Source organism: Salmo salar, chromosome 28 (genome assembly GCF_965601325.2).
Source record: "Salmo salar chromosome 28, fSalSal1, whole genome shotgun sequence".
NCBI classification, from domain to species: Eukaryota; Metazoa; Chordata; class Actinopteri; order Salmoniformes; family Salmonidae; genus Salmo; species Salmo salar.
Window position 1 is genome coordinate 7,029,549 of NC_138318.1, and position 18,691 is coordinate 7,048,239.

Below are 18,691 nucleotides of genomic sequence, written 5' to 3' on the forward strand. Positions count from 1 at the left end.
TTTAACCATTCAAGAGGGTAACTCCCAGCCATAGAGAGAGGAAGTGACAGGGAAATAGCAGCTCTCCTTCTTGTGTGTTTCAGCCCCATTGAACCTGCGATGGGAAGGGCATTCTAATCACAAACAGGCATTTACCGGTCGGTGTGGCATAGTAGTAGTGGGATGAGATACACCCTCCCTCCCCCCTACCCACCAGCGTGGTCTCCCCGGCGATGAATAATGTAGAAGGGAGGGGTGGAAGCCACTGAGCGTGTGCAAGGAGAAGGGATCCCTCCCCCTTCAGCCCCAGCCCCCTAGCCTGCAGCTGCTGCTGGTGCTGCCTACTGCAGAAGGTCAGTGGGAGAGAGAAGAGAATAGAGGATAGGCAGGAGAGGATGGTGTGTTGAGAACGAGGGATAGAGAGAGAAAAACGAGAGGGGTGGGGTGCCGGACGGACGAATGAACATGCTGAGAGGCGAAAGCGTCGTCCTCCAGCGATGACAGCCATGCTGAGTCCCAAGATCAGACAGACCAAGAGAGGTGAGCGAGCTGAGAGCGGTGTTTTCTTTTCTCTACCACTACTATCTAACCACACTACTGCTATATACTGTATGTGAATGGAGCACATGGGCGGTACACATAGATCTTTCTACTATGATGCTGTCAATGACATCATCTCCTGTTTCATCTTGATGATGCTGACCAGATGCTTGTCTGTCAGTTGCTGCTTTTGATGTTCGCGGCATTGACACTAGAATGTGAATGACAAAATGATGCAGGTGTGAGAAGATTTCATGAGCGTTAATGTGAAATGATGAACAGTACTAGATATAGAGAGTTGACTTTGCAATCCGTATTCTCTTATTCTCTCTAAGATAAGATCAAATTGAGAGCGTATTAGAAACTAAATGGATGAATTAATTCATTAAAAGATATAAAAAATAAAATAGACTCAATTAGGTTTGTGGTTTTAAGATACGTACATTCTCTGCATAGCTTTTGTAATTGGAATGTAAATTGCTTATTTTTATTCATTCAACAAAACACAGGAAGAAATACAATTTTCGAGTCCTGGTCCATTTAAATATATTTCCTGGTCCATGGTAATCTCTTTAAATAGCCCACATCTCAGCTGTTTCACTCTCCCCATGATCATGCCTTTGAAGTACATTACCATGGTTTTGGGATGAGAAAGCCCACTACTGTAGTATACTACACAGCATTGACAGTAGTATTACTGACAGATGAGTTACAGGCACTGTAGTAGACACACATACACACACATACTATGCAACAGAATATACAGCATACAGTGAGGGAAAAAAGTATTTGATCCCCTGCTGATTTTGTATCTTTGCCCACTGACAAAGAAATGATCTGTCTATAATTTTAATGGTAGATTTATTTGAAGTGAGAGACAGAATAACAACAACAAAAAATCCAGAAAAACACGTCAAAAATGTTATAAATTGATTTGAATTTTAATGAGGGAAATACGTATTTGACCCCCTCACAATCAGAAAGATTTCTGGCTCCCAGGTGTCTTTTATACAGGTAACGAGCTGAGATTAGGAGCACACTCTTAAAGGGAGTGCTCCTAATCTCAGTTTGTTACCTGTATAAAAGACACCTGTCCACAGAAGCAATCAATCAATCAGATTCCCAAACTCTCCACCATGGCCAAGACCAAAGAGCTCTCCAAGGATGTCAGGGACAAGATTGTAGACCTACACAAGGCTGGAATGGGCTACAAGACCATCGCCAAGCAGCTTGGTGAGAAGGTGACAACAGTTGGTGCGATTATTCACAAATGGAAGAAACACAAAAGAACTGTCAATCTCCCTCGGCCTGGGGCTCCATGCAAGATCTCACCTCGTGGAGTTGCAATGATCATGAGAACGGTGAGGAATCAGCCCAAAACTACACGGGAGGATCTTGTCAATGATCTCAAGGCAGCTGGGACCATAGTCACCAAGAAAACAATTGGTAACACACTACGCCGTGAAGGACTGAAATCCTGCAGCGCCCGCAAGGTCCCCTTGCTCAAGAAAGTACATATACATGCCCGTCTGAAGTTTGCCAATGAACATCTGAATGATTCAGAGGACAACTGGGTGAAAGTGTTGTGGTCAGATGAGACCAAAATGGAGCTCTTTGGCATCAACTCAACTCGCCGTGTTTGGAGGAGGAGGAATGTCAAACACGGAAGTGGAAACATTATGCTTTGGGGGTGTTTTTCTGCTAAGGGGACAGGACAACTTCACCGCATCAAATGGACGATGGACAGGGCCAGGTACCGTCAAATCTTGGGTGAGAACTTCCTTCCCTCAGCCAGGGCATTGAAAATGGGTCGTGGATGGGTATTCCAGTATGACAATGACCCAAAACACACGGCCAAGGCAACAAAGGAGTGGCTCAATAAGAAGCACATTAAGGTCCTGGAGTGGCCTAGCCAGTCTCCAGACCTTAATCCCATAGAAAATCTGTGGAGGGAGCTGAAGGTTCGAGTTGCCAAACGTCAGCCTCGAAACCTTAATGACTTGGAGAAGATCTGCAAAGAGGAGTTGGACAAAATCCCTCCTGAGATGTGCAATCCTGGTGGCCAACTACAAGAAACGTCTGACCTCTGTGATTGCCAACAAGGTTTTTGCCACCAAGTGCTAAGTCATGTTTTGCAGAGGGGTCAAATACTTATTTCCCTCATTCAAATGCAAGTCATTTTATAACATTTTTGACATGCGGTTTTCTGGATTTTTTTGTTGTTATTCTGTCTCTCACTGTTCAAATAAACCTACCATTAAAATTATAGACTGATCATTTCTTTGTCAGTGGGCAAACGTACAAATCAGCAGGGGATCAAATACTTTTTTCCCTCACTGTAGATACAGTACACACTAGGGCTAGGAATTTCCAGGGACTTCACGATACAATATTATCACGATGCTGAGGTGCCGTTATTATATAAGTTGCGATTCTCACGATTGCGATTCAATACTGCAATTTTATTGCAATTTGATGTTCCAAACATATTGCTCACTGTACAAGAGAGAGCATGAAAAAACGAGTTTTGATCAGTCATGGAAATAAAAGTGCTGAAATCATGTTGACCCAATATTTTAAAAGAAGATGGAGAACAAGCACAGGGACAGCCGACTAGCGCCAGCTAGCGCTACCTCGGAGTCAAGGATTGATATAAAATCGTCCAATATAATATTGCGATATGTAATTTTAATCAATTTTTTCCCCCATCACTAAAACACAGAGTACACACACACCAGCACAGCAGTGTTACACCTCAATGCAGCTGAACATCACGGCACAGTACTCACACCCCCCTCCCCCTAATCCGATTGATGCCTACTACAGTTTCTTAGGCAACGCAAACTCTCCACTGATTCTCAATGGGTTAATACATTCATCAACAGCAGATAGAGTCAGTGGGAATTATCCAGTGATGCACCTGTAGCTCCACCACCTCCTTCCCATACATCATACATCACACAGCAACCAGATTCATTAAATGGAATTTCTCAAATGGATTCCGTGCTTGGAGAAAAGAGCCAGGTAATTTATCCCCTGGCTGATAAGTCTACGCATTGTGACAGGTTAATGGATAGCTGTTCTCTGATTTTCGAGAGAGGACTATACAGCCATACCATGTGATGATGAATCCACATCTCAAAAGTTAATTAACAACAGTGACTGGATATAGTCTATAGCAGGGGTAGGCAACCCTGTCCCTGGAGTGCCGCAGGTACTGCAGGATTTCGTTCCAACTTGGCACCTCACCTGACCAACTGAGCTGATTGATCAACACACCTGGTCTTCTAGGTCGGTTAAATCAAAACATGAAGGGCCTGCGGCACTCCAGGTCCAGGGTTGCCTACCCCCGGGCTTTATACAAACTACATTACACTCTTAGAAAACAAAATAGTGCTATCTAGATGCTCCCCATAGGAGAACCCTTTGAAGAACCCTTTTTGGTTCCAGGTAGAACTTTTTGGGGTTCCATGTAGGACCCTTTCTACAGAGGATTTTACCTAGAACCAAAAAGGCTTCTCCTGTGGCAGTGGTTCCCAAACTTTTTATAGTCCTGTACCCCTTCAAACATTCAAACTCCAGCTGCGGACACCCTCTAGCATCCAAGGTCAGGGCACTCTCAAATGTTATTTTTTGCCATCATTGTAACCCTGCCACACACACACTATACGATACATTTATTAAACATAAGAATGAGTGTGAGTTTTTGTCACAACCCGGCTCGTGGGAAGTGACAAAGAGCTCTTATAGGACCAGGGCACAAATAATAATGAATAATTTTGCTCTTAATTTAACCATCTTATGTATAAAACCATATTTGTTCATTGAAAATTATGATTTTTTTATTTAACTAGGCAGGTCAGTTAAGAACAAATTCTTATTTACAATGACAGCCTAGTGGGTGGGTTAACTGCCTTGTTCAGGGTTAGAGCAACAGATTTTCACCTTTCCAGCTCAGGGATTTGATCTAGCAACCTTTCGGTTACTGGTCCACTGCTCTAACCACTAGGCTACATGCCACCCCAATGAATAACTCACCACAGGTTAATGAGAAGGGTGTGCTTGAAAGGATGCACATAACTCTTAATAGCGAGATTTGCCAAGGCTGGATACTGTGAGTGCAGCCCAATTCAGAAATCTGGCACTGGCTTCTGATTAAATTACATTTTCACAGAACCGCTTGTTACAATTTCAACGAGGCTCTCTTGTTCAGATATAGGTAAGTGGACTGGAGGCAGGGCATGAAAGGGATAACGAATCCAGTTGTTTGTGTCATCCGTTTCGGGAAAGTTCCTGTGTAATTGCGCACCCAACTCACTCAGGTGCTTTGCTATATCACATTTGACATTGTCCGTCGGCTTGAGTTAATTTACACACAAAAAATTGTACAATGATGGAAAGACCTGTGTGTTGTCCTTGTTAATGCAGACAGAGAAGAGCTCCAACTTCTTAATCATAGCCTCAATTTCATCCCACACAATGAATATAGTTGCGGAGAGTCCCTGTAATCCTAGATTCAGATCATTCAGGCGAGAAAAAACATCACCCAGAGAGGCCAGTCGTGTGAGAAACTCGTCATCATGCAAACTTTAAGCTTGTCTCTCAATTCAAAAAACATGCCAATACTTTGCCCCTCGATAACCAGCGCACTTCTGTATGTTGTAAAAGCGTTACATGGTCGCTGCCCATATCATTGCATAGTGCAGAAAATACACGAGAGTTCAGGGGCCTTGCTTTAACAAAGTTAACCATTTTTACTGTAGTGTCCAAAACGTCTTTCAAGCTGTCAGGCATTCCCTTGGCAGCAGAGACTCTCGGTGGATGCTGCAGTGTACTCAAGTGGCATTGGGAGCAACTGCTTGCACGCGCGTTACCATTCCACTATGTCTCCCTGTCATGGCTTTTGCGCCATGACAGTACAGATACCAACATGAGCAGCAGCTACGTTTGGCTACATATGGACCGTTAGTGGAATTCCATTTACTTATTCCCACGAGAGAGTAACGGTTAATGTGATTGGATGTTAATTATTTGACTAGGCTACCTGTATTTGACATTGTGTTGTTATTGCGCTGAACACTAGATGGCTTAATGTTATTTTTGGCAGTGAAACGAGGCTACTCAGGCGAGAAACAAAACACTTCCAAATGTATAGCCCTGTTGGAAAATATAAATTGACTGTTTGAAAATGTGAAGAAAAAGAAATATACAAAAAAATAAAAACAATTCATATTATTATAGTTTTTTTAAAATGTGAATCACATTTTTATTTGGCGTACCCCTGACGGCATTGCGCGTACCCCCAGTTTGGGAATACCTGTCCTATGGGAACAGCCGAAGAATCCTTTTGGAACCCCTTTTTCTAAGAGTGTGCACTACTATGGCAACATTTACAAATCATTCCTTCATTCCTCTTGGACCTACTTGGGTTCTTCCAGTAGAGTCGAATTTGAAAGGGCAGTGTGGAAACTGGAAAACAAGACTCATGAGGCTTCCCCAAAATGTCTGTTTAGAGACGCCACAACCCCACGGTGTGTTATGTCTGAAACGCCACTGAGGAAATACATCTGGCTGGAATGACAGAATTATGAATAGAGTAATGAAAGACTTTGTCATTATAGTTTCATTTAAGACGATATTTGAGACGATGTTTGAGATCTCACAATACACCAATTGCGACATTAAAACAAAAGAGCTCAAACGAGTCTCTACCGACCATGCTTACGGTCAAACCAAATCAAATCAAATCAAATTTTATTGGTCACATACACATGGTTAGCAGATGTTAATGCAAGTGTAGCAAAATGCTTGTGCTTCTAGTTCCGACAGGGCAGTAATATCTAACAAGTAATCTAACAAATTCACAACGACTACCTCATACACACAAATGTAAAAGGATGAATAAGAATATGTACATATAAATATATGGATGAGCGATGGCCGTGTGGCATAGGCAAGATGCAGTAGATGGTATAGAATACAGTATATGCATATGGGATGAGTAATGTAGCATATGTAGACATTATTAAAGTGGTGTTATTTAAAGTCACAAGTGATACCTTTATTAAATCCATTTATTAAATATATTAAAATGGCCAGAGATTTGAGTCTGTATGTTGGCAGCAGCCACTCTAAGTTAGTGATGGCTGTTTAACAGTCTGATGGCCTTGAGATAGAAGCTGTTTTTCAGTCTCTCGGTCCCAGCTTTGATGCACCTGTACTGACCTCGCCTTCTGCATGATGGCAGAGTGAACAGGCAGTGGCTCGGGTGGTTGTTGTTCTTGATGATCTTTTTGGCCTTCCTGTGACATCAGGGGCTGTAGGTGTCCTGGAGGGCAGGTAGTTTGCCCCCGGTGATGTGTTGTGCAGACCGCACCACCCTCTGGAGAGCCTTGCAGTTGTGGGCAGAGGAGTTGCCGTACCAGGTGGTGATACAGCCCGACAGGATGCTCTTCAATTATGCATCTGTAAAAGTTTGTGAGTGTTTTAGGTGACAAGCCAAATTTCTACAGCCTCCTGAGGTTGAAGAGGCGCTGTTGCGCTTTCTTCACCACACTGTCTGTGTGGGTGGACCATTACAGTTTGTCCGTGATGTGTACGCCAAGGAACTTAAAACTTTCCTTCTTCTCCACTACTGTCCCGTCGATGTGGATTGGGGGATGTTCCCTCTGCTGTTTCCTGAAGTTCACAATCATCTCCTTTGTTTTGTTGACATTGAGCGAGAGGTTATTTTCCTGATACCACAGTCCGAGGGCCCTCACCTCCTCCCTGTAGGCCATCTCGTTGTTGTTGGTAATCAAGCCTACCACTGTAGTGTCATCTGCAAACTTGATGATTGAGTTGGAGGCGTGTATGGCCACGCAGTCATGGGTGAACAGGGAGTACAGGAGAGGGCTGAGAACGCACCCTTGTGGGGCCCCAGTGTTGAGAATCAGCGGGGTGGAGATGTTGTTTCCTACCCTCACCACCTGGGGACGGCCCATCAGAAAGTCCAGGACCCAGTTGCCCAGGGCGGGGTCAAGACATAGGTATTCCTCTTGTCCAGATGGGATAGGGCAGTGTGCAGTGTGATGGCGATTGCATCGTCTGTGAACCTATTGGTGCCAAAAGCAAATTGGACTGGGTCTAGTGTATCAGGTAGGGTGGAGGTGATATTATCCTTGACTAGTCTCTCAAAGCACTTCACGATGACAGAAGTGAGTGCTACAGGGCGATAGTCATTTAGTTCAGTTACCTTAGCTTTCTTGGGAACAGGAACAATGGTGGCCATCTTGAAGCATGTGGGCACAGCAGACTGGGATAGGGATTGATTGAATATGTCCGTAAACACACCAGCCAGCTGGTCTGCACATGCTCTGAGGACGCGGCTAGGGATGCCGTCTGGGCCGGCAGCCTTGCGAGGGTTAACACGCTTAAATGTTTCATTCAGGTTGGCTGCGGTGAAGGAGTGCCCACAGGCTTTGGTAGCGGGCCGTGTCAGTGGCACTGTATTGTCCTCAAAGCAAGCAAAGAAGTTGGTTAATTTGTCTGGGAGCAAGACGTCGATGTCCGTGACAGGGCTGGTTTTCTTTTTGTAATCCGTGATTGAGTGTAGACCCTGCGACATACGTCTCGTGTTTGACCCGTTGAATTGCTATTCTACTTTGTCTCTACTGTATGCTGACGCTTTCCTTGTTTGATTGCCTTGCAGAGGGAATAGCTACACTGTTTGTATTCGGTCAGGTTTCCAGTCACCTTGCCATGATTAAAAGCAGTGGTTTGCGCTTTCAGTTTTGTGCGAATGCTGCCATCAATCCACAGTTTTAATAGTCACAGTGGGTAAACATCACCAATGCACTTGCTAATAAACTCGCTCACCGAGTCAGTGTATACGTAAATGTTGTTGTCTGAGGTTACCTGGAACATATCCCAGTCCACGTGATTGACCCTCCAGGACGGGTGTGTGTTAGAGATGAATGGCGTGAACCCGGTTACCGAGATTTACCTGGATTTACCACCCAAAACCACTCCCTTTTCCCGGGATAAATAACTGTGAGAAACCAGTAAATTATAATAAACTATTTTTATGAACAGCATGGTGTAAAACGGAACTGTTAAATTGTATTCAATGTTTAAATCTGTCTTCTCTACGGCGTCTGTACGATGAATCATCAACGTTCAGTGTGGGGACAGACAGGCATCTCAGTATGGAGCGCAGTATCATCTCATCATGGCAACTTTTTTTCTTTTTAGGCCTACATCTGCTGCAGCATAGTCTATTCTACAGTAGTATAAAGACTGAATGCGCGTCTAATTTATCCATATCCATCTGGCTTTCGGGGGTCTCCTCCATTCAAATTGCATCCAAAATGGATAAACCTGTTCTAGATTGAAATAATAGCCCAATATATCGATGTCTTAGCCTATCTCTTTCAGGTGATACATTCAATGCAGTATTAGCTTTATATTTAGCTAATTAATGATGGGTTAAGCATAATAAGCTTCTAACTTAGAGCCTCTGTCTCTTGCGCAATATGCAGCTGTGCTCCGTTGGCTTTTTTCCTTAAAAAATGAAGTCCCATGAAGGAAAAGCTAGACTAGAATAGCTTGCTGGACATAATGTTTTTTTGCATTTTTTATACCAATACATTATTTGAAAAGGGATGCAAGTTTGCTGAATGTTAAATACAGCAGCTAATAGAACTCGGGTAGTTTGAAAGAAGAGCGAAGGTGAGATGGCAGTAGGCTATAGCAGCTACTTCTTCAGACCCATGACCTTTCAATTTTCCTGAAGAGAAGTGACAGAATTCTGCATCTAATTCTAGTCCTATATTTATTCAAGGATGTCATTAGAATGATGCAGTTAAGGACAACAAAACTTATTTCATTTAACTGTTGAACACAAGGAAGGAATGAACAACAAAGAGAGAAAGAGGAGGTATGCTAATAACATTAGGGGAAATACAATATTATGAAAGGTATTTATGCGTCAGCCTACTAATTATACGAATAGGCCCTATTATATTTCAAAATTAAAGTCAAATTTGCTAGCCAATACTTGTAAATTTGTAGGTCTCATGTGCTGCACCAGAATCGCATGTTCACTCCCTGCTTTATCGTGGTTTGAACGATGTGCGTAATTCCAGTCCATATAATACAGTATAATACAGTACAGTAATACAGTTCACACTCAAAAAGATCAGCCTACTGGAGCTAGTTTCATTTATTTACCCAGGAGAGCATATAGCAAGCTACATCTATGGCCTTATATGTTTTTCTGTCGTGCAAAATGTGCAGTAGCCTATAGGCCTATCATATATTGGATAACGGCACAATGTAGGCTCACAAAATGTATTTAATGTATGGCTCATCAGGCTTGAATTTTCGATCAAAGCTTTATAAGCTTTATAATGCTTTTGAATGTCACTTTCGGTTTTGGTGGGAAGAACTGGGTTAGCCATTGAGAAAAGTGATTTATTCTCGCGATGGAACATTTGTAAAATACCGGGAGAATATTCAACACTAGTGTGTGTACAGTATGTACTTACTCTAATAAGGCTTCCAGAGAAGCACACAGGGCTGTGATTGAGTGGGGCCAGCAGAGCACCCAGAAACAGGGGATGGAGGGAGAGAGAGAGAGAGCGAGAGAGAGAGAGAGAGAGAGAGAGAGAGAGAGAAATGGTTAATGTGATATACGGCCCCTGCTCCTCTGATGAGTGTAACCCATTAGGAAGGGAGCCAGGCAGGCAGCCATGGCAGTAGGAGTGGAGCGGGGCCATGACGACTAGGCTACGGTAGCCATGCTATGTTGTGTCCGGTGCTGGGGGGCAAAGGAGCCACAGCCCAACCCATAACCACAGAGTATAATAAACAATGACTGTAAATGTAGGTTTGATTTGAGATTTGATTTGAATGGAAAGTTAGAACTATGAATTAATTCCAATAAAACATGGTGGGTGATGCCAGGGAGATGTTGGGAACGGTCTTTCCAGGGTGTCTGCATCATACCTATACTATAGCGTTCCCCATCCTTAGGGTCGGGAGTTTTACCTGACCACGTGAGGAACTCCTGGCCGTCCATACCCATCCCATATCGTAAGAAGGAGAAGAAAGGGAGAATAAGAGAGAAAAGGGAAGAGTAAACATTGATTTTCATCCTCCCTTCCCCCTCTAAGCTGAGCAATGATCCTGAGTGTGTCACACAGGAGGTCCAGCAGAGAGGATGTCTGCAGGATTGATTCCTATAAATTATACATGATCATCAAATTGCTTGTCTTGTTTGCCTTTGCTGCTGTTTGGCTCTGTGGGAGGTGTTGCTGAATGACTACTCTCTCAGGATGGTCAGGTCTCTAGAAGCTGAAATCAGGTTTTTGTTTATTTTGTAAAATGTCATGATTAATGCATGGACTAGTAAAGACCAGATTTTACTTTCTGCACATGCTGTACTGTATTAAGTAATCTTGTGTGTGTCCTGTATCAAGCTAATTTCATGAATTACGTTGCATAAAGGACAGACTGACACTGATACAGGGACAGTGTGTGAGTTCAGAGCCTCCAGACATAGGAAGCCTATAAACTGCATCTGAAACAGTCCTTGACTGAGCTCACGTTACACTAAAACCCAGAGTCAATCCCAGGAGGTCTTATTATCACAGTTCAAACTGGTTCCTGGTTCTGTTGGTTTGTCAGAACAGACAATAACTCTCTTCCAGTGGCTTTAAATGAATCGCTTAGATCACCTGAGGCCTTTCCTCTCTTCTCTGTGCCCCGGGTGGGTCTCCAGCCACCTCTACCCAGGGGAGGAAGGGGGCCTCAGCCTCAGCTCCAGGGCAGGACGTGGTGTGTGTGGTGTCTGCCTCACCATGGCAACCCTGGAGCTGACACACACTATGTGTATGTGCCTGTCTCCCTCCCTGCCTGTCTCCCTCTCTGCCTGTCTCCCTCCCTGCCTGTCTCCCTCCCTGCCTGTCTCCCTCCCTGCCTGTCTCCCTCTCTGCCTGTCTCCCTCCCTGCCTGTCTCCCTCCCTGCCTGTCTCCCTCCCTGCCTGTCTCCCTCTCTGCCTATCTCTCTCCCTGCCTGTCTCCCTCTCTGCCTGTCTCCCTCTCTGCCTGTCTCCCTCCCTGCTTATGTGTGTATTTGTATTCATGTGTGTATGTGTGTGTGTGTCTCGACTCTCCAGCCCGGTCCAAGAGCATGGTGATGGGGGATGTGTCCCGGGGCCCAATCCGCCCGTCCTCCCCCAGTCTCCAGGAGGGGGCTCTGAAGGCCGGCTGGCTGAAGAAACAGAGGAGCATCATGAAGAACTGGCAGCTAAAATGGTTTGTCCTGCGCTCTGACCAGCTCTACTTCTACAAAGACGAGGAGGAGACCAAGCCACAGGTACTGAACATTCACACCTAAGCTCTTCTTCGGTTCATTGCAGAGGTTCGCTGAAGTCCTTTATTTGGTTTAATGTGGGACTTTCGCTATAGCAGCTGCTGTGGCTAGTTCAGATCCTCTCCAGTAATACTTTGCTGTGGTTTTCCATCCGTTGCTTAGGAAAACAGGTTAAATGAATTGTCTATATCACCACCTAGCATGGATAGATAGCATTGCCACCGTGCCCTGCCTAGAGGGAAAATCAGGATGAAACATTGTTTTGATACCGTTGCTCAATTTTGATCGTGACATTTTGGCGTGGTCATGAAAGAGCTATGCGGTAATCAGGCAGACAATTGTTTCAGGACCACCACACAGCATCAAGCCAGGAAAGGGTAATGAAGTGATCCAACAAAAGACAGCAGGCGGTAGTCGGTGGCCCAATGCTTCCAGTGTTCAGTGATCATCTTCTTACATTCCCGGCCTGATATCCAAGCACCTCCATTGATTTCCACAGGCGTTCCCACTTGACCGGCTTCCTTTCAAATGCAGACCTGTCTCCCCAACACACACGCGCGCACACACACACACACACACGCATACCATCGAGGCCTTTCAGGCTGGAGAAGCTCTGCATTAAGGCCTGGCTGAATGACTGAAGGGTTTGACAGGCACCTTTTAATCACAGGCTGTCAATAGTCATCCAGCCAGTATTGATTTCTCGACACACAGACACACACACACACACACACACACACACACACACACACACACACACACACACACACACACACACACACACACACACACACACACACACACACACACACACACACACACACACACACACACACGCCCCTCCCTGCACGGTAACCAGGATGTGTGTGAAAGTGTCAATCTGTCCGCTTTTTCCCCATCTAATCAATAGAAATTGGAGCAGGGGGCTGTGTAAGCAATTCACACAGCAAGATCTCGCACTGAGATGAAAGGAAATGATAACTGAAGGAAGGGAATTTGCATGTAGGCAATCTATAGCCATTTTTTTATCATGTAGAGCAAGCCATTAAGGAATGGCTTGGTGTTTAGAGCCACAAAGGTTGCCACAAGACATCTTCTGAAGGGAGAATAATCTCAGATCTTGATTTCCGTCTTAATTTTCCTCAGTCATTTGTCCCCATATTCATGGCACATTGTACCCTTGGGAGCTCTGCTGGGCTGCTAGCCCTGCCCCAACGTTCTACCAATTTGTTGCCATGACGACTACTGTGGACAGCTTGATCTCTGGTTTGGCAGATCCCATCCTGTTTGATGAGGGATGATGAGGGATGCTGCCAGACTGGTAGAATGAGACCGGCTTTCCTTCTGAGTAGTCTCTAAATTAACAGGCCTTGATTATGTTGTTTAATTATTATTGATCTCCATTCAATAATCTGTACATCTTCATCCTGAAAGAAATGAAAGAGATAGATAGAGAGATCTTCCATCTATTTTCTACCCTAATGTTCTCATAAGGATTTGATCAATATTTGTGATTTAACCGATTAGAGTTTAATCTCACTGAGGTATTGTTAATATTTGGTTTTGAATGGATTCTGTGTTTGTTTATTCCAGGGCTGCATACCTCTGCAGGGCTGTCAGGTGAACGAGCTCACCGCCAACCCAGAAGAACCAGGGAGACATCTTTTTGAAATCGTTCCAGGTGAGATAATCCATCAACACCAAACCCTCTCCTCCTTTAGCAGAAAATACATGTGTTGTCAGTCAGGCATCACTGCACATGTCTGACTCAAGATTTTATGAGGAGGATATTTAGCGTATTGCAGTTTCCTCAATACCACACTGAGCCAGCAGGGGGCAATGCTGATGTTTCACAATGGAGACTGGAGATGCAGGACACAGATGCCATACTGACTGGTAGATAAGCTTGCATGCAATACACTGCAATTACACTGAGTGTACAAAACATTAGGAACACCTTCCTAATATTAAGTTGCGCCCCCTTTTTCCCTCAGAACAATTTGTCGGGGCATGGACTCTACAAGGTATCAGAAGCGTTCCACAGGGATGCTGGCCCATGTTGACTTCTATGCTTCCCGCAGTTGTGTAAAGTTGGCGCTATGTCCTTTGGATGGTGGATCATAATTCATACACACGGGAAACTGTTGAGTGTGAAAAACCCAGCAGTGTTGCAATTCTTGACTCACTCAAACCGGTGCGCCTGGTACCTACTACCATACCCCGTTCAAAGGCACTTAAATAAAAAAAATTCTTGCCCATTCACCCCCTGAATGGCACTCATACACAATCCATGTCTTAATTGTCTCAAGGCTTAAAATCCTTCTTTAATCTGTCTCCTCCCCTTCATCTACACAGATTGAAGTGAGTTTAGCAGGTGAAAACAATAGGGGATCATTACGTTCACCTTGATTCACCTGGTCAGTCTATGTCATGGAAACAGTATATCACCCCCTAAGAATTGCATCCCTGTGGATGTTAATCTCTTTCGTGACAGAATCTCCAAACCAAGACTTCAGAATCAGAACTAATCACTAAGAACACATTAATGCATCAGTATGGATGCCACCTCCTTGGAGAATGACATTTTAATACAGGGAAGAGAGAAGAGAGAATATTCTAATCTTGCCCAGGCATACTGACCCCAATAGCTGGTTCTCATGACGATCAGGAGTCTGTTAAGGTTGACATCTAGGTAAACGTAACCGGTGTGAAAGGGCTAGCTTGTTAGCGGTGGGCACTAGTAGCATTTAAATAGGTGACGTCACTCACTCCGAGACCTTGAATTAGTTGTTTCCCTTGCTCTGCAATAGCGATAGGTAATGATGCTTTGCGTGTGACTGTCGTCGAAGTGTTCAGAGGTTCCCTGGTTTGAGCCCAGGTTGGGGCGAAGGAGAGGGACGGAAGCAATACTGTTACATGTACACGGACAATGCGCAGCTTTGCCTGGGGGCGAGTGTGCTGGAAAGACCCTACGCAGTCAACTCTTCACGCTATTGGTTGCGCTCAATACAGCCGCATGGTCATTTTCAATTAAAGTCACTCAGAGTGAGCTAGGCAAAGAGATCATATTAAATTCGAATTCCTAATTCTGTGGTACTAGGTAGCTACTGTATATCACTCAGTAAAACGTTATTTGCACAGTGATTTTTTTTTCTTCCCCCACTGTGTATTGTAGCGGACGGGCCAGTGGGTCTCTGTGTTTTTTATTTATGGCGAGTAAATATTGCAGGAGAGTGTGACCCCAATCAGCCTTTACAGGTTACGTGTGGATGAGCTAGCCAGGCAGCACACAGGCTGTCAAGGCCATTTCTGAAGACCATTTAAACAGTGGGACAGCAAGAACATAATGGAAAGGGGACTGCATTTCAATCAGGGCTGTGCACTTTAGAAGTCTCTCACTCTCAAACCCAACTCAGCCCCTACATGCTCATTAGAAGATATTCAATTCTCAGGCCCTTGAGAGAGACTAGGTGTTTTTTCTCCCTCTTGCTTTCTCTCTTACTCAGCTTAAATGAAAGCTTTTCGCTTCTCAGCTTTGAAATAAACAACCCCTGAGTGCTCAGGTTGACTATGGCATTTACGATAAAGATCCACTCTGGTAATGGGGTTGGGAAACAAGGGATCATGGTAAACAAATATTACTGTAAGGTTTCAACAGAGGCGCGGGGAAGCTTTTTGTATACTTCTTACAGTAGGTCAAGAGGGACCACTACATTCACCCACATCACCCAAAATATCTCCATATGGAGTCAGATCCACTCTGGACTGATGGTCCTATGTGCTCATTCATACTATCCCATTCAGAATCGGTTTCGGGAAAGAGCAGTGCCTGCAATTCATTGGCCAATTTGGCTTTTGAATGTGCCATCTAGGGGGTTAGAGAGCCCATGACCTCTGAGGTTACTCTCTGTATAATTCTCCTAGCACTTGTGAGAAATCCGTCTGAGCGTCTTTTGTCTTCTGTTACCACATCACGTCATCCTGCTCAGTTATTCTAATTCACATCGAAATTGCAACATTGACACATTGACATCCACTTTTATAGTTTACTCAGTTGTTTTTCCCTCCTATGGCTGTTTCTTACACACACTAAACCGCGCCCCCTGTCACTCAAGCGGTGCAGTTCATCGTCCTAGCTGTTAGATCCACTATAAGTTTGCATGCGGTTCTGTTAAGTCAAATGCAGTCAAAAGATTGTAACAAACAAGAACAATGATGCCTTCCACTTAGTTTTTTATTTACTAATTCTATTTCTATGATTCCAACAGTTTGCCCAAGTGTTTAGACCTATATCGCAGGTGAAATCGTAATCACAATATTTGGTTAAAAAAAATGCTATTTGATTTTTTGGCCCGTATCGTGCAGCCCTATTTCAGAGCAAGGCTAGGCACTAGGGTGTTCCTGGGACTCAGTTCACTGACTCTCTCTATGCATGACCTCTGCCAATAAACATCCTTGCAGGTTGTGTTTGATGTGGACACTTTAAGGTCCTTGCCCTGTCCAAATGAAAGACAAGCGAAGGCCCCTGCAAATTGACATTAACTCATCAAGGGTACAAATATGCCTAGCTTGTTTTTTTCCCCTCCAAAATTTGGCAAGAGATGATGCATTGATACATGATACATTGCCACTAATTTCCTCAGGAACATCTACGGTGATAGATTTCCTGTATGACCAAATTAACCTATCTGATAGCACCTCTCATATCCTCATATCCAAGGCTACAATTAAACTGGTTAGGGAGCCCTCACACATTTTAAAGGTATAATATCCTGCTTCCTTTCCCTCTAATATCCTTGGGACCAAGAAAGCAATGAACCAAAACGTAGCCAAATCCAACAACCCTTTTCAATATCCTTTAAACTGAAGCAGCTATGTGGCTATTACTGAAAGCCTATCAGAGTAAGGAAACAGTTATAATAATCTGTGGTTTTTAAATGCACTCTGTGCTTAAGGGGCTACTCAAGGCTAAGCTTCCTTTTGTGTTGGTCTCTAGCCATAAAACCAGCTGGGAAACAACAGCCTGTAAAGGATGGTGCACACACACACACACACACACACACACACACACACACACACACACACACACACACACACACACACACACACACACACACACACACACACACACACACACACACACACACACACACACAAGCCTGGGTAAACAAGACAATTTCAGCTAATTAATTATTGCAGGCTACTTGTTTAGCCAGTGCAAACACACACACACACACTTGGAGCCTGTCCCCTACCCCCAGCACCAGTCCAAGCCTTGCAGAAAAGCTCAGCCTTATAAAGAAGAGCTGTTTGCTAGAAGGGAATACAGCTTTAGACAAAGAACAGTGGTCCTGTCTTTCTAGGCTTGCACGACTTCTGATTAGCTAGTTGTCAGCTCATTGCTTACAGAGCACCCCGCTGGCTCAGAACATTGAATGAGGGTACTAACAAGATCTTTGTATACAGTATGAAACTATTTTCTTAGTGCCCTCTGACATTTGCATATTATCCTGTGGCACTAGCAGTAGAAAAGCATGTGATCTTGTTTACCTGAGTAATGTGACCCAGGTTGAAAAAGTCAACAATATTCATGAATGCCTCCCTTTAATCTGAGCTTCATTGTGGGCTCTCCTTACCTGATATGCATAAACTGTCAGTAACTACAACAATGGCTCACTTCATGACCCCAGACGGTGTTGCAATGGAAAGTAGCTAAGCGCTGTTTTGTTGGTTTAAGTCTATGGACAACATGCTGGAATTTGTGATGGAGGATTTCCATGGATCTATAGATGGGTCTTGTGGTGACGTGACTGTGACCCTTAGGCTAGCAACAAACCTACACACATCACTCTTTCTGGTCACTTAAAGCGAAGGGAAAACACCAAGGCCAACTGTAAAAATGGGTTAGTAGGACAAGCTAGCCAACAGCAGAGTGTGATCCACAACATGATTACAAAATCAAATTGTATTGGTCAAATACACATGGTTGGCAGATGTTAATGCAAGTGTAGCGAAATGCTTGATGCTTCTAGTTTCGACAGTGCAGTAATATCTAACAAGTAATCTAACAATTCCACAACAACTACCTAATACATACAAATCTAAAGGGATGGTATAAGAATACGTACATATAAATATATGGATGAACGATGGCCGAGCGGCATAGGCAAGATGCAATAGATGGTATAAGGTACAGTATATACACTGCTCAAAAAAATAAAGGGAACACTAAAATAACACATCCTAGATCTGAATGAATGAAATAATCTTATTAAATACTTTTTTCTTTACATAGTTGAATGTGCTGACAACAAAATCACACAAAAATAATCAATGGAAATCCAATTTATCAACCCATGGAGGTCTGGATTTGGAGTCACACTCAAAATTAAAGTGGAAAACCACACTACAGGCTGATCCAACTTTGATGTAATGTCCTTAAAACAAGTCAAAATGAGGCTCAGTAGTGTGTGTGGCCTCCACGTGCCTGTATGACCTCCCTACAACGCCTGGGCATGCTCCTGATGAGGTGGCGGATGGTCTCCTGAGGGATCTCCTCCCAGACCTGGACTAAAGCATCCGCCAACTCCTGGACAGTCTGTGGTGCAACGTGGCGTTGGTGGATGGAGCGAGACATGATGTCCCAGATGTGCTCAATTGGATTCAGGTCTGGGGAACGGGCGAGCCAGTCCATAGCATCAATGCCTTCCTCTTGCAGGAACTGCTGACACACTCCAGCCACATGAGGTCTAGCATTGTCTTGCATTGTCTTGCACCAGCATATGGTCTCACAAGGGGTCTGAGGATCTCATCTCG

General features: G+C 44.1%; 1 protein-coding gene across 1 annotated transcript in view; it reads left to right on the forward strand.

Annotated features, from left to right (window-relative positions):
• The first annotated feature begins 309 nt into the window (after positions 1 to 309).
• The window catches only part of LOC106589345 (rho GTPase-activating protein 22-like), a 35,166-nt gene continuing 16,784 nt past the window's right edge, over positions 310 to 18,691 (forward strand). Inside the window, exons 1-3 of the mRNA XM_014179189.3 lie at positions 310 to 519; positions 11,679 to 11,878; positions 13,469 to 13,556. Coding sequence (XP_014034664.1) covers positions 477 to 519; positions 11,679 to 11,878; positions 13,469 to 13,556 — 331 coding nt within the window. The 5' untranslated portion in view covers positions 310 to 476. The remainder of the gene's footprint in view (positions 520 to 11,678; positions 11,879 to 13,468; positions 13,557 to 18,691) is intronic.